The sequence below is a fragment of the Saccoglossus kowalevskii genome, chromosome 21 (genome assembly GCF_978046115.1).
Source record: "Saccoglossus kowalevskii chromosome 21, keSacKowa6.1, whole genome shotgun sequence".
NCBI classification, from domain to species: Eukaryota; Metazoa; Hemichordata; class Enteropneusta; family Harrimaniidae; genus Saccoglossus; species Saccoglossus kowalevskii.
Genome location: NC_140661.1, coordinates 25,999,847 through 26,025,693, shown reverse-complemented (window position 1 = coordinate 26,025,693; position 25,847 = coordinate 25,999,847). Strand labels below are relative to the sequence as shown.

General features: G+C 36.0%; 1 protein-coding gene across 1 annotated transcript; it reads left to right on the top strand.

Annotated features, from left to right (window-relative positions):
- The first annotated feature begins 1,843 nt into the window (after window positions 1-1,843).
- Window positions 1,844-9,158, top strand: LOC146729828 (solute carrier family 22 member 6-B-like). The gene is made up of 10 exons (XM_085494858.1): window positions 1,844-1,907; window positions 2,071-2,469; window positions 3,329-3,432; window positions 3,629-3,783; window positions 4,221-4,392; window positions 4,612-4,753; window positions 4,884-4,966; window positions 5,521-5,629; window positions 8,006-8,215; window positions 8,952-9,158. Exons 2-8 carry the CDS (start codon window positions 2,071-2,073, stop codon window positions 5,558-5,560), a joined length of 1,095 nt encoding a protein of 364 aa, XP_085350984.1. The 5' UTR covers window positions 1,844-1,907; the 3' UTR covers window positions 5,561-5,629; window positions 8,006-8,215; window positions 8,952-9,158.
- The last annotated feature ends 16,689 nt before the right edge of the window (window positions 9,159-25,847 follow it).

The following is a 25,847-nucleotide window of genomic DNA, read 5'->3' as shown; positions in this document are numbered from 1 at the left end:
GAAGTATCGACCGACGCGCAGTGAAGGTCGATGCGACGGCGTACTGTTTGAATATATATATATATATATATCGGTTATTCGCAAACCATGGATTCTGAATATCATAAACATTCACAAACACGCAAGACAAGATTCAAACTCACACACACAGTCTAGCGCCTCGACACTACAGGCGAAATGGGTTAACCATACCATACTAACTGACATAGATTAAGTCAGCTCAAAATAGTATATATTGCGTGTCAGTGAAGAAGACAATACGCAAGCTGCACTAAAACCCAAAACCAAACAAACAAAACAGTTCAAAATAGCATGTAGTGAGTACCTCCCTACAGTAATTAGATGGTAATACATTCATAAAACATAAAAATATGTCTTCTTGGTTAGAAATAAACCTACTCGGTTCCAGTTGCCTTCGAACAAAAAATTTGCCCACCAGCAGAGTTAACTACATAGCTTTATTTATGTACATGTAAACGCTATTTTACAATTTGAAATATGGAATTCGAATTAGAGAGCGAGAGAGCCGGTATGTATCGGAAACATTAGTCGCGATAGTGGCCTATAGCACGCTACTGGGGCGCGACCATTAGCGAATAGGGTCTATTGTCAATGCCATCAAATACACATAATCGGCATGAAAAATTGAGAATATTTGTTTGAATTTGTTATTTACCGGTCTTTATTGTCTACTTACATTGGAACAGTCGCCTATTCAACCACCGTCATACGTTTTCATTGCATTTCAGCAGGAAAAATGTCTTTTAATAAAGATCATTTTGAATAAAAAATAGCATGAACATACTACCCGTAACAACTGAACAGTGAGAAACGACAACTCGGCGTAGTCACCAAGCAATGACGGTTACAGTGAGTGTAAAGCAATAATTGTTGATAATCACAAGAATCGCACTGTGCTTATTGACGAAAGGATCTCGTAATACTTTTTTTACCTGCACTGTAATTGTCTATAGTGACTATACTGAGTTGTAATTTCGCTCCGCTCAGATTTTACCGGCAATATATATCATAACGCATGACTGACGTCAGTTTATGAATACATTAATGTAATACAGTACAGTCATGCACAGCTTCCGGGAAACATTTTGATGACGTAGACTAAGTGTACATCAAATGAATTGCCCCAACATAACAGCATCACGGCACGGACCATGTGAGTTTGAGCATGAATCTTGTTTGTGAATTGAGAGCACGGTATCAGGAACGGAGTAACATGATGTGGCGTACCACTCTATTGGGTGGTTATTTTCGTTCTCATTGTTTTAAGGCATGATAATGGTTTTGTTCAGTTGAATAATGATAAAAAGGTAAGTACAGCAGTGCTTACTCGACTGGACGATGGCGGTCAGGATATATGTGTAGCAATAGAGAGTTAAATGGTTAACGTATTTGTTCAAACACGCTGTTACAATACATCATTATAATATGTAAAACATCACATGCAGGGATTAGTTCGCAAATCATCATCTTCGATAAGTTTAATATATCATATTAACACATCGTATTAATTCATTTCGATTCTTCATTATCAGAAAACGTGTCAGTTCGCCAATTCTGATTGGAACTGGACTAAAAGTGTTAAAATATTCACATACATTTATTTATTCGATCAGCAGCATTGTTGTTAATGCAGATTTACTATTTTAAGCCATCTGATGTGAATACATAAATAGAATGAACGTTCACTAAATCTCTGCACTAAATTATGTTGTGATGTGCCAGAATTCTATATAATATTCACTGGGTTGTACTCATTTGTATTTGTGGCTCCTTCGCTCTCATCTTGGCGGCGGATAAGTATATTTAAACCTTCCAGAGTTGTGAATCATAGGGGCCCATTTCCGAATATTTGTTTATCTAAGTGTATAACTACACTTTATCTAAGTGTAAGTAAATTTCTGGACATAAGAAGAAGCATTTATGCTTAAATGTTGCCAATTAATTATATTTCGTGATGGAATTTCATTTGTTCGGTCTGACTCATTACGTGCTTTCTAATCTTACATATATACTATGTATGTTATTTTTTTTATTTTGTAATACGTATAGATGGCGGTCGTTGAATCTCTAAGTGTCATCAAAGATTTTGGAAGATTCCAGAAGTCCCAGTTTTTTTTGTTCTGCCTTGGAATATTCCCACATGCATGGTTCAGTATTGGAAACACATTTTACAGTGCATCCGTTGATCATTACTGCCGTGTGGCTGACAACCAAACATATTCCGAAAACTCACAGCTGAAAAAATGTTTCATACCTTCTTACTATGTGAAAGGTAGGCTGGAATGGGATTCATGTATAATGTATGATCCAGGTACCAATTTAACAAATACAAACATTTCAGCACATGATGGATTTTCACGCACATGCCAGTCCTCCAACATTACACGTAAATGTGATCAAGGATGGATTTATGATAAGCGGTACTTGGCCAGCACTGTTGTCACAGAGGTAAGGACAACAGAAATCGCATTCTTTAGAGGAAGGCATTGTAATATCATTATACTGTGACACATATCTAGCATTAGCTTGCTAATTGGCTAATCTGACATTTCGTTTATTCAAGCTAAAATGTATATTCTCACAGTAAGGTTGTTGGCACTTTAGCTAAATTCAGATTCTGTTACTTCGTACAATGAGCCAACTTCGCTAAAATGTCATGTAGCTATTTTAAAGTATTTGCAATACCTCCTTTGACATGGAAAAGATAATACAACGTACATTGGTAATGTAACAAAAGTGTAAATGAAGTAATAAATACACTCACCATTTAACAATGAGAAAAACATTTTTGGAGAAAATTATGTAGATTATGTTAATGTAATGTAAGCAATATATGTTTAATATAATCATCAATTATAGTTTTGATTTGAAATAACCATTCTCAGATAGGTTTATTTCCTATTCACTTAAAACGACCAATCACTCAAATGACAAACAGGGGCCTGAGACTGACAATGACAGTTTTGCGCATGCAATTAATAGAGGGCCTTTGTTAATCCTACCTTTCTAGTACTATTGACAAGAAAGGTCCTTTGTAAGTTCAATTTTTTAAACAACTTAATTTTAGATATGATAATCTCAAGTCTGTACTAATTTACAATGTTTTATTCAAAACACATACACTAGATATGTCGAATTATATTCTGGTTGGGGGGGGGGGGGGGCTCATTCAAATCCAATTTTACTAGTGCTAATATTTTTTCCCAAAACATTGTTTATTTTCTATTCAATACCAATAACACCATTGACGTTATTTTGGTGCACATAAGCGGATATTTCCTAATATATATATATATATATATTGCAGTTTGATTTAGTTTGTAAGAAGGATTTCATGAAACAAATATCGAAATCTGTAAGCGCATTTGGAGAACTTATTGGTTGCTTAATATTCGGACAGTTTGCTGACGTGTAAGTATACAGTATGATTAGACATAATATTAAAACACATATTAAGCATGCATAATCACACTTAATCGTACCCATTTTTTATTGATATTGAGAAATACCAGAATCAAATCTTTACATCAAGAAGACGTCTATCAAAATACTCGACGATTCTGCAGCTCCAGAATCTTGTAGTCATGTACCATCTTATTTTCTGAAGGTATGGGAGGAAGCCAACAGTGCTTATTGCAAGCACACTGTCTTTTATATTCGGTATTTCTACGGCGTTTGTCCCTTCTTTCATCCTATTCATCACAGGAACGTTTTTGTCAGCAATGTCAATATCAGCTATTTTTATGATAATGTATGTACTTGGTAAGTATTTATTTCAGTATATTTGGCATTGACATATATGGTATTTCAATAGTAAAACGTGACGCAAAACGAAAATAAGGATAATGTATTTATTTTTACAAATGTTAAATTCATTTTGAAGGAAATATGAGGATCAATACTCAGTTCTAAAACGGAAATTATGCGATCACACGATATTCAATATCTATGGACAAATATCAGATATCAATTCAATATTAGTAATCTTGTAGCTCACACTTAACTGATTACCTGCTGATTGCCTGGTTGAGAAGATCAAAGAAACAAGTAACAAATGTATTTTTTCAAAAATTGTTTTCATTCCAGCTTCGACGATTTAAACACTGATAATGTTTTCAATTGTATAATGTCCCGATTAGCAAAGTCTGGAATGTTACAAACAAAGTCAGAATGCATTGTAAAATTCAACCCCATTTCAGCAATGGAAGCCACACCCTCAATACGAAGACCTCTTGTATCCAGTGGCTGCACATTGTCTTACTCAACAGGATATGTGTTTCTTGGAATAACAGCATATATTGTTCATGGGAACTGGAGAGTACTTCAATTCATAAGTGGTGTAGTTTGTCTACTATACATACCGTATATTTGGTGAGTTATACAGAAATGTAATTATTATAGAATAATGAATAGTTTAATTAAGTCGAATTTAAATTAAGTGCAATAGCACAACGCTTTGCTAAGTAGTTGAGTATTACTTGCTGTTGCTGTTGTTTGCTGGGAATTGATTATAACAACCTGCTTATGTTCAATAGTTGAAACTTTTGTATTCATTTGTTTTATAAAATTTGCCAACGAATAATTGTGCAGGGTTATGGAAGAATCTGTTAGATGGCTTTTGCAAGCCGGTGAAATAACCAAAGCCAGAAACATTATAAAAAGAGCTACAAACATGAATGGAGAACCAATGAACGAAGAGATGATGGATACTGTTTTCTTATGCTCGATGGTGGTAGGTCATACATTGTACCGTATTTTTGAATATAACTATCGCCATATGCTTATCTAGCTGTGTACAACTTTTTATCCGGTTGTCACGGGTGTTTTTTAAACCTAACACGAACTTCTTACTTCAAACACAGAAGCAGCCTGAACGCAAGTCACTATTATCACTGCTCAAGACACCCGTTATCAGAAAACGAATTCTAAATATATCATTATGTTGGTGAGTTCGTTTAACAAATACATAAACGTTATCGTGTTTCTACATATAACACACCACAAACATTAAATGCAATTTTAATCATTTACATCTGTATACACTGCAACACTAATTTAAAGGTATATATTTGAATCGTGTTTCAATAAATAACCTTTGTTTTCGTATTCTGTAAAAATGTTCTATGCATTTTGATATAATAAACAAATTAGAGGGATATTTTAAACATTAAAAGTAATGTCATTTTCCCCATTGCGTCTGTTATATGTCTCTTCCAAAGCTTACGATAGCAAATTGTATTGGTAACATATTTGTAAATAGCAGATCAATATTATGTACATGACATAGATTGTTTTATCAATGTTAATAATTGTAAAATAAATGCGACATACAAAGCAACATAAAATTCATATTCAAAGATCACCTGACACATCGAACAACACAAACGTGGTAACGGATATATAAACACATGGATACCGCCATTTGGCCACTCGTAATTCAAAATTGTATTGAATACATTTTAATTATCGTCTCGTATAATTTATCATATTTGTTGCCAGGTACATACGAGTTGTTATTTGTAGCTGTAGTTCTTGCTAAGCTGCTTGTGAAAATTAGTATGGGAACAATTGTTATATACACCGCAGAACTTTTCCCCACATCGGTGAGGTATGTATCCATAACAACATACAACATATGACATTGTGCGCTAATCAGGCATAAATATCCATTTCAAAATGATATTAAGAACTTTTCAACGACTTATTAATATTATAAAATTTGGAAGAGATTACTTAGTGAGTCTGATACTCGCAATACTGCGATAAGTGTTCTGGAATTCCATCGTACGGAATTATAAACGCACAAGGAGAAATAACATCATATCCAATCAAAAACATTGAAAGATTTTCATTTAGAGACCGTAGTCTAAAAAACAAAGCAGAAAAAAAGTCAGTACTACTTCCGATGCATCAACATTAACATACATAAGACGTTATAAACAGTGTGAATGCTTCACAAGACAGCGAAGCCCCGATCTGTGGAGAGTGTATACAGCGCGTTTCAAGTTACAGTTTTGATACACCGCATCACGGGTAAAAAGTAACATACTTTATAAAACGCCAGAGCGAGGCTACGGCCTTCTGTTATACACGTTTCCAGAAAATTATCGAAATTATAGTGCATTTCATCATAGAATTGAACCGCGTGTTTTATGAAATGTACTAACATCATTGGAAATGTTCAATACGTTTATTTCAAAAACTTTAGCATCTGGCACCTGTATTGTAATCTACCCGAAACGCGCAGTAGAAAGACATGAATGCAGTTATATCATAACAAACATTTACACCAATAGTTGAAGTATAGTAGGTGAATCTGAATGTACTTATGTTACCACTACTTTGATAGTGCTTGCAAATTCATAGATTCTTTTCAATTTTCTTCAAGCCCAAATTTAGACAAAGATTGGGTATAGCAGTTTGCTTAGAAAGTTTGCTTAAGTTTGCTTAGTTTCAGACTATTCACAACATTACTGACCACAGACCAATACTCAAAGCCAATAGAAATATTTCGCATTCAACCAATGCAGATAAACCATGTTGGCGAATATTTTGTTTTTCTTGAAAGCAAATGTTATGACTTAACTGTTAATCATGTCTTTGAATATGCACCGCTCATCTGAGAGTAGTTTACATTATATATCGGCGGGTGCTTTTTGAAACAGGTCTATTGATGAATTCCAGTGATGTTAATGCATTTCATGCAGCACAAGCATCAAATCTACATGAATGCAATATAAAATTACGTTCCATTTTATTCATAAGCAAATACAGACAGACGTGCGCTCGTTACAGTATAATTTTCATGATTACTAACTATGAAAAACACCAAAGTGAAAATAATTTAACTAACAACTCAGAGGAGATGCAAACATGCGCTATATTTCATCAATATTCATATCAACACTCGATATGTCATATGTATATATATATATATATATATATACTGTTACTTTGACCTCTGACGTTAAATGTTGCAAATGTCAAATGTCAACTCGAATATGCGCCTTGTTTTAAAGACAATGGTAATTTTTCCATGACAGACATACACATATATACTATCACAATGACATTTGTCCTTAAAAATACCCCGTGTAACAAGTTTGAAGTTCCTAGCTATTACTCCTTGTAGTCCAATACTGAACATACATAAACACATACTGTGTCTATGACCCTTCACCTGAAGTTATTTAACAATCATACATAAATTCATACTGTGAATTTGATCTGAAGATGTAGCAAGGTCTTGTGAATCTCACACGGAACATGTGTGCAAATAATAATGCCACTGGCTATTTTCCCAATGTAGTTTTATTACATAGCACAAATACACATAATTACACACTGTGACCCTGACCTTTTGTCTTTGAAGTGTTCACAGCTATTTCCCTTGTAGCTTAATGCTGCACATACATAAATAATGTAAATCGCCATTATGTTTACAGTTACATTACAGCAATACCCCTTTTCACCAGATAATCACAGTAATGGGCTTTTCTCAGAGAAATGTGGGATATTATTTACGATAGTCTTGTTGAAAAAAAACGTTTCTCTAAAACCTATTATCAAAATGGCAATAACAATTTCTAGAAACATTTTAATTTGTTTCGAGTTGTGTGCAAATGAGCAGAGTGGCATTGCAAATTTCTTTTGTAAACCCTATTATGTATACTGTTAAATGTAATTGCGACCAATCTCAGACATGAGCATTCTTGACATCCCAGAGAAGAATGTCAGTTTGGCCGAGTTTACCTTTACCCTTTAATTACTAGACTATGATGGTGATGACAACGAGACTGATACCAGACCAACCACAGGGAGCATTGTACCATACTGGAAACGAATACATACTGAAAGTGTATATTAATGGTTTGTTACAATTAGCTAACAATCACATTCTAACAATCTGTATATAACCCAACCCGGTTGCAAACAAATTAAACAAATCAGTTAAAATGGATGGCATGTATGTTTTATTTTCTAGGAATAGTGCTGTTGGTGTTGGACATGCATTCATGTTTCTTGGCGATATTATTGCACCGTTTATCATGCTGTTGGAAAATCTGTGGTACCTTGCTCCGATCTCAGCTTTAAGCATTCCCTGTATAATATCCGCACTATTAATTCTTCTTCTTCCCGATACCATGAACAAACCAGTACCTGATTCTATTGATGAACTAGAGAATTCACAAAGGTACGTTGATAATATTCATTTATTTTCTTGTACATACGTATTCAATAAATATATATATATATATTTGCGCAATAATAAATAAGTTGATAAATACAATAAGAAGCAACACTAAAAGCATTGCTAATTTGGGTAAAGAAATTGAAGTGTACAATTACGACAAATGAAAATCAGTAAGATGTATTTGACATTCATGAATAACATATGCTGTTAATATATATAAAAAATAAGAAGAACATATTCAAAATTATCTTAAAATGTATGTTATAAATATCAATAATATGAAATAACCTTGTCAGGTATTAATTAAACATTACACTCTTTGCACATGCTTCAGAATTAACCAGCTACTTGAAATATTGCTGTATTTGTGTATTTATGTGAAAAATATATTTCAACACCCAAATGCTGTAATTGTTCATAACACAATTGAGGTGCACTTATTTCGTGGTTGATATGGTAGTGGCTGAGTATTATCAGTTTTCAATAAAATATGTGTCGATTCCAGACACAAATATTTCATTTGTGTAACTATTTTGCGGAGCAGTGCCGTGAATTCAATCCAATTGGATAATATATAATTATTATATTATAATATATTATAATATTATATTATCCACATTGTACAATTGTCAGCTATTTTGTGGGATGTCAGAGTTGACATTCGAAATACACAGTCTAGATATTGGTCTAAGTTTGCAGATTACCATTATATATCTTACATTTTTTTCTAATGTAGAATACTTGAATCGACAACAGATGGCGGCGAGCATATGCAACTTGTCGTAAAAGACATGCATATACCTTGAATAAAAACAGCGAGTCACATCAACGCTGAGATGAAACACGTAGTGTTCCGAGATTACGTCATCATGGGATGATTAGATAATAATAACATGTATGAAAGATTGAATATATAAATGCATATATCCTAGTTAAAAGTTTATACTTGTTATATTGTTTTAATGTATGTCAGAACAACTGTTTTTCTAAGACATAAAACGAATAATAGTGATTTGGTAGTTTAAGAAACCCGGTCCCATGGGTCTCTCGTCCACAACCAGATGTCGGTTGCAATTTGCGTCGAAAACGTAACCTATGCAGTTTAATGATCCCATTATTTGGACGAAGGAGTAACATAACTGATACTTTCTAAATTAATTAGCTGGCAATATATCTATGACACGTATTTTTTTGCTTTTGGTGTTGAAACATGTTTATACACTCGACATAGGAATGTGTTAAATTGAACTGTCTACAACGAATTTTACTGTGAGATATAACCTTATTCAAAGTTGTTTATCATCATGGTGAAATTGAACATGTTCTTGGTAAGATTGTCAAAAGAAAATGACTTCATTGTATAACTATAACTATAATATTGTTCATTTTCTAAAATTATGCACAGTGAAATGTTCGAGTGGTAAATGCCTCCGTCTACATTAGCAAGATTCACCCATAATTTTGTGGCCAATGTGAAAGGATAACTCCCTTTCAATTATTCATTGATGAAAACTATAGTCAAGCAATTGAGGTCAAACCATTCTAGTACTAATATTTTTAAAATCTGATCATGTTCAGTACTAGTGTCATTTGACCAGTCAAAGTACGTTGACTTTACTGCATTATCCGTTATTATCCCTATTATCAAGCATACAATTTTAATGAATACAAAAATCTAATGTAAATTTGCTAAATTTGTTTTCAAACGGGAAATTGCTGGTACAATGGGACATAGATGTGACAGCAACTGTGCTTTGATGTATTGTTGACAATGTTTTCACATATTTTATAGCTAAACACTTAACTCTTCACTATGTTGTTGATCGTTAAGATAGTATACAACATATTTTTCTAAACCAGTGTTTCTTGGTCTCTAAAAAAGCCCCGTCCAATGAATAGAGAATTACGTGTTGATTACTTATAAACCGATTAACATTTCTACTTCATTCCAATTATGCATTGAATGAAAGTTAGTCTTTTAGTTTTATAGTAGGGCTAAGATTATATATTGATTTTAGATTAATTAGATGTAATGTCAGCGTTACCATGAATTAAACAAATTATAATGCCACATATGCGCTGGTCAGGCATATTCTTGACAATATTACAACATGAACTGATGACTCTTCTACTTAGTAGAATGTTTTTTGGGTTATACCCGACCACCCAACCGTACGTCGGTCGTCATTTATTTTAGACGCCTGGACAGATTTTCTTCAAGCTGTACAAAGACAGGTCACAATAAGAAACATGTGCTCATCGATTTGACCCACTTTGACTTTGACCCACTGGCGGCCATTTTTGTCCTGAAAACACCAAAATCAACATTTGGACACATCATCAATCTTTACTCGGACATGTCTTGACCGATTGAATTCGAACTGGAGGCCATTATGCTTTTTACAGGTGTACTGCTCATATTACAGAGATGATTGTACAAATTTAGTGAAATGGCGGCCATTTTGATGAAAAACGAACTGTTTTGTCATCAACTATTTTTTAGATACGCCTAATGGCACAACAGTGTGCATGTTGATTATTGATCAAGCATTCTGTTCTATGGATCTAAATTAACTGTCACAGAGTAAGACTTGCTTATCGCAATTGAGAGAGCTTGCAGAGGAGCGCTGGTATTCTGGAGGGCACCGCTGAAAGCAGGAGAATGATGGTTGTAGCCTGTATCACTTGTCACATAATATCATAGCAGCATACACATGATACCAAGTTGAAATGATGGACCCAAACTGTTCTGTCCAATTTATAGGCACGATTCAGTGACACCACCTGGGTTTCCACATGAGCCAATCAGAATGTGATCTTGCTAGCAGCTGTGTCACGTAGGTAACTCAGTAAATCATGAACATCTTTTGTTTTTCAAATAACAGCACACCTGATAGATTCCAATTCTTCTTCCAAAGTTGTAAACACCATTTGTTATATAAATCACAAGCACACCTGGTAGGTTCGAACTGTCCTTCCAGAGTTGAAAACAAGTATGACCTTTCAATCACCCTTATGACAGTTAACACATGGCAATGCACACAGTTTCTTCCCATGATTCTATGCAAACTTCATGTGCAGGGTTTGAGGTAATATGACAAAAACATAAAATAAAGGATGCTGACATTAATCAATCGGTGGAAATAATGTGAACTTGCTGGCACCACAGTGTACATCCTGATGGTTGATCGGGCATCATGCTCTATGAATCCTAATTAACCAATCAGTGAAATTAATGTGAACTTGATGGCTCCACAGTGTGCATGATCGGTAAACATAATCTGACTATGCTTGTCATTGTTTGACAATGTCACTAAAACATGACGGGGACTATGTCATTGACAATGACTTGTTCTTTGCAAGGTACATGACCGATTAGATGCTTTATGCTGTAGAATTTCTTTCATCATTAGTTTGCCTATATTTCTAAAAATGCATGTTATTTTTGTTGTATATATCCTCGTGAGTGTTATTAAAGAATATGGAGGATTCCATAAAGGCTTTTTCTATTCTGATGTTTTCACATCTGTGGTTCCTTATTGGAAATTTTGTTAGTGTAATGTGGCCAATAATCAAACTCTCTGTAGTAACTCAATTATACCATTCTACGTTACTATGTGAATAGTGAGCTGGAATGTATTCTTGGAGGTGACTTCAATTGTACAGTGGACGCGTTAAACGACAACCGTAGTCGTACCGAACCAGACATTCTCAGTTCAAATTTGTTTTCTGCGATCGTAAAGCAACAAAAACGTATCGACACATGGGCTCGTCTGCATGCCGACGATACAACCCACAAAACATACTTCTCGGAAAACAATAACAAGGCTGCTCGTATTGATCATATTTACATTTCAAAGAACCATGCCACAAAAATAGTTTCCGCTATCAATTAACAAATCAGGTATTGATTCTGACCACTCCCCTGTCAACAAAAATTACACATGACGCTCTCACCGCTCACATAGTCCGATATGGTGTCTCAAGACACAATTATTACAAGAACAGTATTATTGTGATTTCATTGAACTCTTATATAGGCAGTGGCGCTTAGAAAAAGATAAGTTCGCGTCTATTCAAAATTAGTGGGGAGTAGGCAAACTGAAAATTAAATTGCTTTCACAACTGTACAGCAAAGCCAAAACACAGACTCAAAGTCGCTAAAGAATCTCGTGAAAACGAGCTACTTACGCTTGAAAATAATGACGCCACTTGTAATAACGTTCAATCGGTTATTACTGAAATGAAATCCTTGCTCAATAAACTTATTAAATCCCAACCTTGAACATTACAAAGGTGTGAACAAGTCCACGTCACAGCTGGTAATGCGTGATGGATCAACAACTGATGATCCTGCGGAGATCAGAAAAATAAGTAAAATTTTTATTTACAGCTGTATAGCCCCGATGACACATGTGACGCATCACAACACGAACTGCTCAGAGACTTACTACAAATAAACAGTGATAGCAAAAACAATTGATCAAGAAAAAGTGGTTGATCGTGTTCATCACCAGTATCTCTTCAATAATCTACGTGCGTTTGGTTTTGAAGAAACTTTCATTAATTATATTAGTGCAATATACACTGACTCTGTAAGTCTCATTGAAAGTAACCAAACTCGTAAATCTCCACTTAATTTTAATCATGGTATACGACAAGGGTGCTCTCTCTTGGGACAACTTTATGCAGTATGTATCGAACCCCTATTACAGAAAATTCGCACCAAAAGTGGTATTAGTGGGTTGACTTTACCAGGCTGCAATGAAAGAAAATGACACCTCTCAGCCTACGCAGATGACGTGAATTTCATCATAACTCATCAAATGCAAAAGTTTACGTTAATAAATCTGAAGGAATGTGGTCGGGTGCTTGGATAAATTGGTCGGACAATCCTCTGGGTCTGAAATGGAATACTAAAGGTCTTAAAAACCTTGGACCATTTATTGAGAGAAACAAGACATTCAGCCAGAAAAATTGGAATGATGTTTTAACCAAAATTGACAACAAACTACAGCAGGGTCAATTTGCGAAAGCACTTTTTACCGTGGTCGGGTACTGGTCATCAACCAGCTTTGTGCATCCAAACTGTGACATCGCCTTATTTCTATTCTATGTCGCCCGAAGATCTGATCGAATCGCTACAAACAACATTTAACAAATTTATGTGGCAAGGTAAACACTGTGTTGCTCATATCTACCAACCTCAGATAGAGGGCGGGCACGGCCTTATTCACATTGAATCCAGGATTCTAAGCTTCTGTTTAACTGATTAATTTTTTAGGGAATCACGGAAACCTAAACTACGATAAAAAACTCTTCCGTTACCTTACATTTTTTGAAAACTCGCTAACATTTTGAACGTTCCAGTATTCTATATCGAACCTCTTGCCATATGCAGCTCATTTAGAGTTAAACGAACTTCTAAACCTTCTAAATTCATGAATTCTTTAACGAGCCTATTCATAATACTAGTAACCCGCCGATTCTGAACCCCTCTACCAACCAACCATTTTTGTACAGATCACTTCGTTTGTGCTGGAGTGACCAGAATTATTGATATGATGAATCTGAAGTACCGTTGCTGGAAAACTTGAATTCCCATTCTTAAGCCCAAAATCGTACTATTACACGCCTACCTCTCAAAACAATTACAAGAAACAAAGCACAATGAATAAATTCACTAAAATAGGGCATTGCCTAGGGAAGTGTGCATTGGTGATAACTCACAGTTCCAGGATGTGTAAATTGATGACAGTCATTGACTTCTGCAACACAACAACGAAGAGATAAAGTCTTGCGTGCTAAGGAACGCTGTTATTATGGAGGCACCACTGGTGGCAGGAGATCATAGAGCAGTTCATAAAAGTCTCACAGAATAATGATTGAAGCATGTATCACTTGTCTCACAGTATCACAGCAGCAACACACACACAGTACTCAGTGGAAATGGTAGACCACAACTGTTCTCGGTCTAGCCAATTTATAGGCATAATTGGTCCAGATTAATGTCCACACCTTGGTTTCCACATGAGCCAATCAGAATGTGGTCTTGCTAGCAGCTGTCTCACGTAGGCAAGTCAATAGAATTGTAAACATCCTTTGTTATGTAAATCACAAGTACACCTGGTAGATTTTCCTTCCAAGAGTATAAACATCTTCAATTGTTATGATAGTCAAAAATTAGTTTCTGTAAAAACTCAATAAAACGTTTCTTCAAATTTAGCCACTTATAAACAGCTAATTAATTACCAAATGTCTAACATTTCGACCATACTTCATAAATATGCACGTATCTGATCTGCGAGGACTGTTATATTGTGTGGAAATGGTTGGCTGTTGGCTGTCTTAAAAATTGACAAAACTTAGCAGTTTCATCGAAAGTGGGTGCTAACTTGAACAAGATGGCGTACCGTGCAATTAATTTATTCAAGTCCAATTGTTATGTTGAACAGCATCAACAGTACAATCGGTTCTCTAAACACAGTGCGGGCCATCATGACAACATATATTTTTTTATGGAATGTACATGCCTTCAAGTACAGATATGTTTGCATTACTTTCTGCCTATGGAGAGAATACCGTTAACATACTTGCCGAGTGAAATGAAATTTGAACAACAGTAATGGTACTTTTGGGCTGTCACTTTTTTAGACTAAAACTAATTTGCATATCACCCATGCAATAATGTTTTCGGTATTTTCACGATCGATATGCACATGAACATGGTATTTCCATTGGCTACCGAACAATTTTCACTTTGTAAACACATTTTCGACTGCTATTTTTATTCGGTTCAAATCGTTCAGCAACATTTTAGGCATATTAGGTGTACATCTCATGGAATACTACGATTGGGAAAACTTAATGTATGTTGACCACCTGGAAACTGAGTTTTATAAACCTTGAAGCTGCCTTCGAGGGCTTTCGGAAAATCCACCCACAGTAACATCAGAGAATAATATGGAGCCGCAACCATCAAATTTGATATAGCATGCGGTTTCTGTTGGCAACGTTACGGCGTTATTCAGTTCCAAATAATGATTATTAACGCCAAATGAGCAAAATTTTAACCGGCAACAAGACTCATTCAATCCACGACCAGCAAGCAAAATCACAAACGAAGTTGTAGCGTGCAGCTCAGCGATGACTGCTGTCGACGGCAGTGGAGTACCGCAGTTGCACGGCATGTTTGCCAATGCACAATTCTTTGGAGTAACTTTTAACTTCAACATAAACTGTGTATCATAGTTATTTATTCGGATTAGACGTCTTATTATTTAATTTTCACACAGACAATGACACGCGTCCTACACTGACACGCGTTGCTAGACTGTAACCCTATCTTGGAACATATTAATGGGCAATGGGGTTCCCCGACCTAAATCCCACCCCGGTTTGTTGCACGTTTTTTTCTTTAATATGAAATAATAAAATATGGAACACGGGGAGGGTTGGAGTTCTGTCATACTACTCATTTTAAAAGTTTGACTAATGTGACACATTGTGACATTTGTATGGAAAAATCAGGAAACGCATTTTACTTGAATTTGAATACGCAAAGCTGTGTCCTAAACTGGACACATTCGTTATATTTTGGTGTACAAATAAAGTATTATGTAAACTGGCGAACAATTAATTGCTGTGTATTTCGTAGACAGCGGGCACTGCTAATTTTATATCTATACTGTGTGTATATTTGTAAAGAAGGCGTCTGTAATTACGCCAAAAACTTGACCTCGGGAATAAGTTACTGTTTATACAACTATCAATTATACTATTGTAACTATGAAAACTGCTCCACCTCTCTATGTTAAAAATAAGCCGAGGTGCATTGTTTTACAGTAACGTTACATGCAGAGCACGCAACTGCTTAACAGTATAATTCCTCCATACATTTAAGCAAGTATAGTTACTATATAACATGTCGAAAATTTAACATGTTCCGAACACTTCCCAAAGTTCTTCAAAATAAGTTCTGCCCTTGCATAAATTGATCTGAGTTGTCTCCACCATCATTTCTAGTGGCAGACACCATATATCACGAACACAATATAACGATTTGTTATACAAATATACAGAAGAAACTCCGGATTGTTTCCAATATTTTGGGAAAAAAGCAGTACATGTTGTTTTTATTGGAAATATAATGAAATATTGTATCATGGCGTATACCATATTTCTCACATATGTCAACACTTTACGAAGCGCCTTCATCGACGGAGACATTAATATCAAGCAATCGGCGTAAAGTAAATGATTTATATGCACGCCTGATAAATGGAATCCCAAACAAAGTTTATCACTAGTAAGCTCGTCTATATACATTGCAAATAACAGTATACTACTCTTGCGGACACATTAGTCACATTAAAACTACTTGTAACTTCCGTACCCCAGCGTACACAGAAAAGCTGCTGCTATACCAAACCATTAAAAACGCACAATAAACAATGGAATACCTCTATTAATTAACTTACTAAACGAGGTCCAGTGATTCACCCGATCGAATACTTTATACGCGTCCATAAAACAAGCGAATACCGGCGACTGGTGGCACTTATAAAATTCTATAATTCTATAAAATTCTGCTCTTGATGCCAAATTGGTAGTCACTGGTATAAATATACTACTTAAGACGCGCGAAAGCAAACAAGATTCTAAAACCTTTAATAAAACAGACACAATTGTCACTGGTCTATAATTTTCTTTTGACGACACATTTTTAGATTTATCTTTGACAATAGGAACAACAATATGTGCTTTCGTCAAACTACCAGGCAGTTTCCCGGGCACAAGATATGCAGTAAAACACTTACTAATAATTGAATAAAGGCTTAAATCGGCATATATCACGTTTTCAGAGACTATATCTTCCATACCCATGGCTTTACCTTTCTCTAACCTGTTCATCTCCTGCGCGATTTCTTGTGACGTGACTTCCTAGTTTTTGATTTAGGTATACAATGCTGGGTCGATTGGTGCGACGATGCCACTCTATTAGTATATACACGTAATTTACACAACTCCTCAGTATGGTTGTTATTAATACAATTCAATTACAACTGCTTAGCGCATCCTTAGAGAGTTCGGGATTACTAAATAGATGGCCTGAGTTTAAACGATATTGGTTCAGATCCTTTGCGATCGCTTTGTTCCAATTAAGAAAAGAATCACGTGTTCACTGATCATTTGGTCGTTATTTCTAAAATGAACTAGACCTGTCAACTCGACTGTCACGCCCATCGGAAAATGGTCCGCAGACAAAGCATCGTGCATAGTATTGATACTTGATAGGCACCGAATACAATGGTCCAACCAAGCGGTACTACCATGGGCTTCACTATAAAACGTGAATGTGAAATAAATAAGCTGCTTTCACTGGAAAATCGCTTAAGCTCCTGTTCAAATGTTGTCCCTATTCCAGCGTTGAAACAATGAAATGTGCCAAAACACATTCTTGAATAATACAATTATTTTTTCCTAATCATTGCAAAGTTCCACTGCAGTAGTCTACAGTCATTTAAATATTTGATTTTAACCATATTACCCACGGACTGTCGCCACATTATTACTACTCCACCATATAGCCTCCCCATATGGATGCCTAATTCGTCGTTCATAGCGGAAACTCTACATGATGAAAACCCTTTATATATTTTTGACATTTAATGGAAGTTCATGTTTACAGAGCCAATGCTCCTGAACTAAAACAATGTTATGAGTCACAAAGTGTTCGAATATCATTAATATATGATTTTGCACATCTATAATTATATGTGACCAGTCTGACTGCCATGTCCAGTATTAGTAATACCTTCGAATTAACATCCCATTTGTCTTTGAAGCAGGACTTAATAGTCGAGACAGACACTTTCTTGGTTAGAGTCTACTACAAACGAGGAATACGTATGAAACTTCGATTTAAGTTTTTCACATTTTACTTCCAGGTTGATCGACTTCTTCAGGTAACTGCAAATGCCATCTGACTTTGCGGTCGGTGCTAATGTAGATACGAATAATTTAAAAAGAGAATTAGAGCTAACCGCTGTGATAGCGCACAATTCATCCATAGCTGCTGCTCCAACTGTAAGCTGAGGGCGCCTTCGTCGCCGGCTCTTGACCATTGTGAAGCCACTATCATCACGCACAGGTGCCACATACATATGATTACCATGGCAACACGCGCTTCACGATTTTGAAACCACCATCATTATTAAATGTTGATACATTCCTGCTTACATCAGGTACACGCGACTTCACTTTTGTTGCATAAGAGTTCGTAATTGCCCTTTTTCATCAGATAGTGTTTTTCATCATAGCCAGTATACTTCCAGGCCCGGCTCGTATATCTTTATTTTCAAAACATCTTTTCATGAAATTCAATTCATTGCGCAGGTTTTTAAATTTTAATGTATCAATTCGTCATTTACAGACCGCCAGCAGAATGTAGAAAATGCCTAACAAATTTGTTTCGGCATGCTTTGTTACAAGCAGGCATCTATGCTAAATCAAGTCCTTATATAGTTCTTATTTTGACCCTCCGTTTCGTCACAATGACCGAAAATGTCGAAATGACAACACACTTTTCGTGGAGGGTCAAATTTATAAAATCTGTTATATAATGGTCCCATTTTGAAAATTTTTATGCCTAATTATATGTTTCTTGCACGAATAAGACAAATTTCATAGACCATTATGCCAGTCTTAGCTATGAAAATACAATTTTAGATAAGATAGTTTCTGAAATGGGTAAGTCATCATAATTATTCATACATATTAACTGGCCTAGTTTATATCGAGCACCTTTATTGTAAAAATCTCTTAATACTGAAATGTATTTTGGTGAATATAAAGGAACAAAATATTAATAATAACAATTTTATTTATTTTCTGAAGATATTTTGCCAAATACAGTTGATTTGTTAAATCGAAATTGGATCAGCAGATATATCATTTCGAGCTGGAAACCTGGTCATGCTTAAGACTGATATACACAAAATATCTGACAATCAGAAGTTTGCCTACCTCCGTAGTTTTGTGGACGGCGAGGCTAAAAGATAAATAGATGGCTTTTCTACATCCGCTGACAATTACAAACTAGCATTCGACCTGTTCAACCCCAGGATATTATTTAAGCCCACATGTCATCCCTGTGGTCACGAGTACCTCCAGATTATAATGCAGCCAGCCTGAGAGAATACCACGACGAAGTCGATTTTCCCTTAAAAGGTCCTGGTCATAAGTTGAACAACAGGACGAGAAACTATTGATTCCAGTATTGTTATCAAAACTTCACACGTTTAAAAGATGACCAAAACTGGACACTATATACTCTCAACAAAGTCATGCTACAAGGAATACATGTATTGAGTGTCGGACATGATAACTACACTTTCCACTCTGTTGCTATTTTAATACTTGGACAAACGCTCGCCCAAGCAACGCAGTTTTACGATTCAACACATTGTAAACCTGCCCCCGAACCGGTCCAAAAAAACTGTATATACCGCTATTCATAGATTGAATTACTGACTCCAACTCACTGAAATGCTGAATCGCCAAAAGAATCTACCCATCGATGGACCAACTCAAGATTCACTCAACGAGCTTATGTATAGTGCAAAGAACGACATTCATCGATGAACTGCCAAACTATACCATCCCGTGAAGCCCGCCCGGTCTATGTGAAGCGGAATGGCTCCCCTTGTACGGGTGCTACTAGTGGTAGCAGATAACAGTACAGTGCAGTTGCCGATACTCCCTGGTTCCAGTAGCTGTCATGATTTATTTTCCATGTGTTTAGATGAGGCCGTTTTTTGTAGTCATATTCACTGGTGACCCCTTGATAATCCACACCTGCTCGTAACTTCTCATGATCAGGTTCATTCGTATGTTAAAAGGAGATTAGTGTTGGAATAACTGGCTGATATAATTGTCAACTATGAAGTGTTGTTCTAATACTTGTGGCGCCAAACTAACAGGTTCATGTAGAAGTTATGTCCCGACATCAGGGGCGATTAATCTGACATTATGGCGTGTTAAATACTTTGTGTGCTTGACTATATGTGTGGAGGCCACGCCTCGAGCTCTTAAACTTCTCTGTAATTGGTTGACAGTTATAATGTGAATAAAGCTGATCTCAGTTAGTTGTGGCAAGCTCACCCCGAGGCAAGCAGTCCTGGGGCAGCCTTGATGCAGTGTTGACGCGGTCTTGGAAGAGTTCGAGGTGGCGCTGAGATGAGAGGTTGAAACAATTCGATTCTCTGTGTGTCTTTGTTCGATAGAAAGGTGGTACCTCTGACGTGAAGGTTTAATAACACTCGAATTAATCTTTCACATAGCACCCTGTACTGAAAACCTGTATTGAATACTAGCTCCCAGCTCCTGAATGCGGAGTAGCCTCACAAAAGTCGAGCAACGTCACCAACGTAGAAATACACGCCTTCTCAGATGCCTCGGAAAAGGCTTAAGGTGGTGTGATTTATTTAGTATCAGTCGATCATCAAACTGCTCTTGTTATCGCAAAATCGCACCAATTAACCGTAAAACATAAACGCGACCTCGTGCTGTCATCGCCACACCACTATGCCAATTTGTAATGAAATTACTGTTGAATAAATAAACGATGATCATCACTAACTAATTATGTAAACAAATAAAACTACGTACCTATATGTTACTAGTATGTGGAGCTCCTCACATGCGGTCGCCGCCATTATTAAAACACTAGGACTACTTGAGTTCTCTGAAGTCCGTAATAATAGTATAATGGCCGCTGGTGGCGCTATACCAAATTGCCAGTGTCTGACTCAGTGTATCGCTTACTCCGGTCAGACTCACAAATTATTCAACTTTGGGTGCATGGACGGGGTAAGCAATATGCATTTACAAAGAACCTAGTAAGAGAAATTAATATAAATATATTCCTACTACGCAAAACCCTGTGGACTTACCTAGTCATGGTATATATTCAAAAGAATTGGACGAACCTATCTATGATGACATGGACCGACGTGAATAACCAACGGCGATATTATTTGATATGGCAAGTTCTGTTTAATTTGTTTAAAAGATTCCTCTCATTAGAAAATAGCGTCCTCACTCAACAATATTTAGAATGAGTGGCTGGTCAAAAGTTTGATGAGTCAGGTGCATCTATTGGCTAAGCTTGTTGTACATAGATGCAAATGAGTATAGGAACCATTAATGCTGTAGGATGTACTGGGAGGGGTGGAGGATTTCATGTTTGTAATGGCTGGTTGTACTGCGGCATCTCGTTGTTTTCAAGATGCAGCCTGATATTTTTTTCTTTCTTGGTTGTTCAATTGTGGCTAAAATTTGTGTGGTGGATGGAAGATGTGTTTATTGTTTGTTGAGTCATTGTTTAGACACCCTGCAGCTTGAAATGGTATGGTCCAAATCCAAATTCGATATGGCGGTGTTGAGTATCTGTGCGATATGGCAGTGTCGTCTAAAAACATGGTATCAAAATAATTTATGTTTATTTATTTACTGTTGTAGATCCTGAGAACTAGCCATTGAATATTATGTCGGGAATAAATGGTTTTCTGAACAAGCTTTAATAATTATTGCTGGCAATATTCCAGTATGAATTGGGAGCAAACTGTGACAAAATAATAAAATAAATAAAATAAATTAAATAGAAATATTATGTGTATTTTTGTATGTGGAAACATGGCTGGCCCATATAAAGAAGTGAGGTCTGCAGTTCTTTTTTTTTAATTTTTTTTTATTTGTGGCGACCTAGATTTATGTCCTGACTGCAAGCAAAAACGGTTTGGTCGGCATGCACGAATGGATGATGGCATTGACAATGACAATGGCTACGTAGGCTCTACGTACCATAACCGTAAGTCACAAAATAATGAAGCATCTCCCACATCTGCTCCAATCATTAGCGAAATGCTGTGTTTTATTGTAAACAAGATGGATGTTCTTGCTATGGATATTATTACTAAACTGTGCACTGATTTCTATACGGACTTGGAAATAGAGTACGCTAAGGTGTTATTGTTGATCTGTGTGGTGATCATAGCTCAAAACGTCTGATTCGCAGACAAGGGCATAAAAAATCTATGAATAATGTACAAGTTATTTTGGTTCTGTTGCAAGTCCGATTTGTTACGAAAACAAACTTCTAGTGAAAATCGTGAAAGTGTTACCAAGAACCCCAGTCATCCACGTAATCGCTATGCTGTTAATGGTTTTCAGAAATCGCGTAATTTTCTCATTGGCAGACGTAAGACCGATCATGGTATACCAGTTGTACAGAGGCGTATGAGTGCCTTATAAGCAGACTAGGTCCTGACACTACTGCTGATATGCTGAAAAGCTATATTAAGAATTCTTTGAATATTACCGATATCTGTTGTGAACGCCTCGATACAAGGTATAATACGTACTCGTCATTTTGTGTGTCAACAACTGAAACACACTTTCTATCACTCATGAATGCTGACTCTTGGCCAGAAGGAGTACTTGTACGAAAATTTTTTCAAAGTCGTAATTAATATAATACAATGTCCACGATTAATATTGTATCCTATAATTGTAGATCAATTAAATCTACTGCGCCTACTGTTAATACATTATGTGAAAGTCATGACATTTGTCTCTTACAAGAACACTGGCTATTACATGAAGATTTGGCTTATTTATCATCAATTCATACAGATTTCCATGCTTATGGTGTGTTGGCAGTAGATACTGGGTCTGGACTACTTTCCGGCTGCCCATTTGGCGGAACTGCTATCTTATGGAGGAAATCGCTTGAGGACTCGATTAAAATAAAGTCTTTTAATGATTCTAGACTTCTCGGTGCTGAGCTTGTACTTGGATGTGTTCAGCTTTTCATTCTATGTGTATACCTTCCAATTAACTGCAGTGACAATTTTGACGAGTTCACTGGCTACCTTGGACAAATTAATGCCATTGTCCAGGAACAAAACGCATCCAATGTATTTATTATGGGAGACTGGAATGCGGACATGAATTCCCAATTTGGCAAGGAGCTTAAGGAACAGTATATAAATACTAACTTAATTTTTCAGATATTGAATTCATTGGTCAATCTGATAATAATTTTACATATATTAGTGATGCACATCAAACTACATCATGGCTGGACCATTGTGTCTCAACGATTAATGAGCATCGCTCTATTGTAGATATACATATTTTATATGATTATATTGCTTCGGACCATTTACCATTATCTGTGACTTGCCAAATCGATAAGTTGGTCGCCACTGAGGGAGAACCCTCCTACGATCCAAATTCCACTACGCATGCGCCAATTAATTGGTCGAAAGTACCAACGGCGAAGCTTACTAAATTTTCTGAGCTCACTGTTAGGTATTTAACAAATATAGTTATTCCTGTTGACGCTATTATTTGTGAATCACAAAACTGTACACACGACGAACATAATACTATGATAAGTCAATATTATGACGAAATCGTTGATGCACTTACAAATGCTTCAGGTGCAGCATTCGGAGTTCAAACCCGTCAGCAATACAATATGATTCCGGGATGAAATGAGCTAGTCAAGGATGCTCATGACGTTGCCCGTGGTTACTTTTTGGAGTGGCGTAACTTGGGCAGTCCAAGACAAGGTGTGTCATATCACTTGATGCGTACTTCTAGAATGAAATTTAAGCATGTCCTACGGATATGCAAAAATAATCAGGCTAAGATTAAAGCTGACAAACTCGCTGAAGCATTGCTAAATAAAAATCATTGTATGTTTTGGAAAAAAGCTACTGCGTCCACCAAGTCTCCACTTTCAGCTACTGTTAATGGTTCGTCAGGCAACATTGCTAATATGTGGGCTAATCATTTGACGCCGTTCTTAACTCTGTTTCTGATGTTAAACTTTGCAGTAAAGTGTACGATTATGTTAATGGTTCTACAGAAAGTACACCACGTGTCTCGATGCAGGAAATTTCTAATATCGTGCGCAACTTAGATTTGGGTAAATCATGTGGTTCGGATTGTCTTCGTGCCGAGCATTTTAAATTTGCTGGTCCTGCACTTAATCTGCACCTAGCCATGTGTATTTCTGCAATGTTTTGTCATGGATCTGTTCCGGATAACATGATAAAAGTTGTTATTATGCCACTAATTAAGAATACAGCTGGTGATGTAACTAGTTTAGATAATTATCGCCCGATTGCGATAACCACCGTCATCTCCAAAATTGTTGAGCTTATAATGATGTCTAGATGCCAGGAGTTTATTGTCCTAATTGACAATCAGTTTGGATTTAGGAAAAAACATTCAACGGATCTGTGTGTATTTCTGTTAAAAGAAGCAGTACGTCATTATAATTCTCTCGGTAGTCATGTGTTTGTCTGTTTCCTTGACGCTTCAAAGGCATTTGACAGAGTCAATCACTGGACGCTATTTTACAAATTGACTGAACGTAATGTACCTATATATATAGTTCGCTTTTTAATGAATTGGTATCAACATCAAAAATATTGTGTTAAATGGGGGAATGCTATATCCCGTTTATTGTGTGTATCTAACGGAGTACGCCAAGGCGGTGTTATGTCGCCTATGTTATTTAATGTATATATTAATAATCTGAATATCCAACTGAATGATACTCCAAGTGGGTGTCTAGTTGGTGATAAGTTGCTCAACAATCTCAGTTATGCTGATGATATGTGTGTGCTATCGCTCTCTATTAAGGGGTTAAGACGACTTTTGGAAATATGTGGTCGTTTTGCGCATGACCATGATATCATATATAATGTCACTAAATCTAAATGTATGTGTTTTTATAGTCGACACAGTGTTTTCGAAATACCACCAGTATATTTGTCGGGACAGCCAATGGAACTTGTTGACCAATTTACATACCTTGGCCACAAGCTTACTAGTGATTTGAAAGATATCACTGATATGGATCATCAGAAACGTCTATTTTGCATCAGGGCTAATCTTCTATTACGGAAATTTTCAAAATGTTGCTATGAGGTCAAACTTTTGTTATTTAAAACTTTTTGTTATAACTTTTTCTGCTGTCAACTATGGTGCTCCTTTCGGAAGTCGAACATTAATGCTTTGCGTGTATTTTACAATAACTTGTTTCGCCGGTTTTTTCATTACCCATTATAGTGTAAATCATATGTTTGTATACAATCATGTCAAGTCTTTTTACGAAATTTTTAGAAATCTTGTATTTAAATTTAGAGAGCGTATATACAACTCTGATAACAGTCTGTTGGTGAGCTTATGTAACTCTGATGTCCGTTGGAAGTCTGCCTTGTTCCAGCATTGGAATAATACTTTGTACTATTAATGTTTCCATAAGTACACTGACCTATATACATATATTTTTTGTTCATTTATTTATTTATTTTTCATACTAGTTTTATATGGACTTTCAAATGATTGACAATCTGAAATAAAGATAAATAATAATAATAATATTATTTATAACAAAATTAGCATTCATAAATGAAACCCAATTTTTAAATAATATATATGCAGTGTTCAATGACGTTAGTTTATGTGCGGATTGTTGTATTTAACAGTAAGGGTCATAGTGCACATGTACCGGTATATTTCCAGGTAATCACATGTTGATGCGCGACAA

What these genes read in the sequence shown, in the direction of transcription:
- LOC146729828 (XM_085494858.1), top strand. Translation starts at nt 2,071, where the DNA reads ATGGCGGTCGTTGAATCTCTAAGTGTCATCAAAGATTTTGGAAGATTC. An exon ending in TTCGGACAGTTTGCTGACGT is followed by an intron (nt 3,433 to 3,628) that starts GTAAGTATACAG and finishes TATTTTCTGAAG; the next exon opens with GTATGGGAGGAAGCCAACAG. An exon ending in CTAAATATATCATTATGTTG is followed by an intron (nt 4,967 to 5,520) that starts GTGAGTTCGTTT and finishes ATTTGTTGCCAG; the next exon opens with GTACATACGAGTTGTTATTT.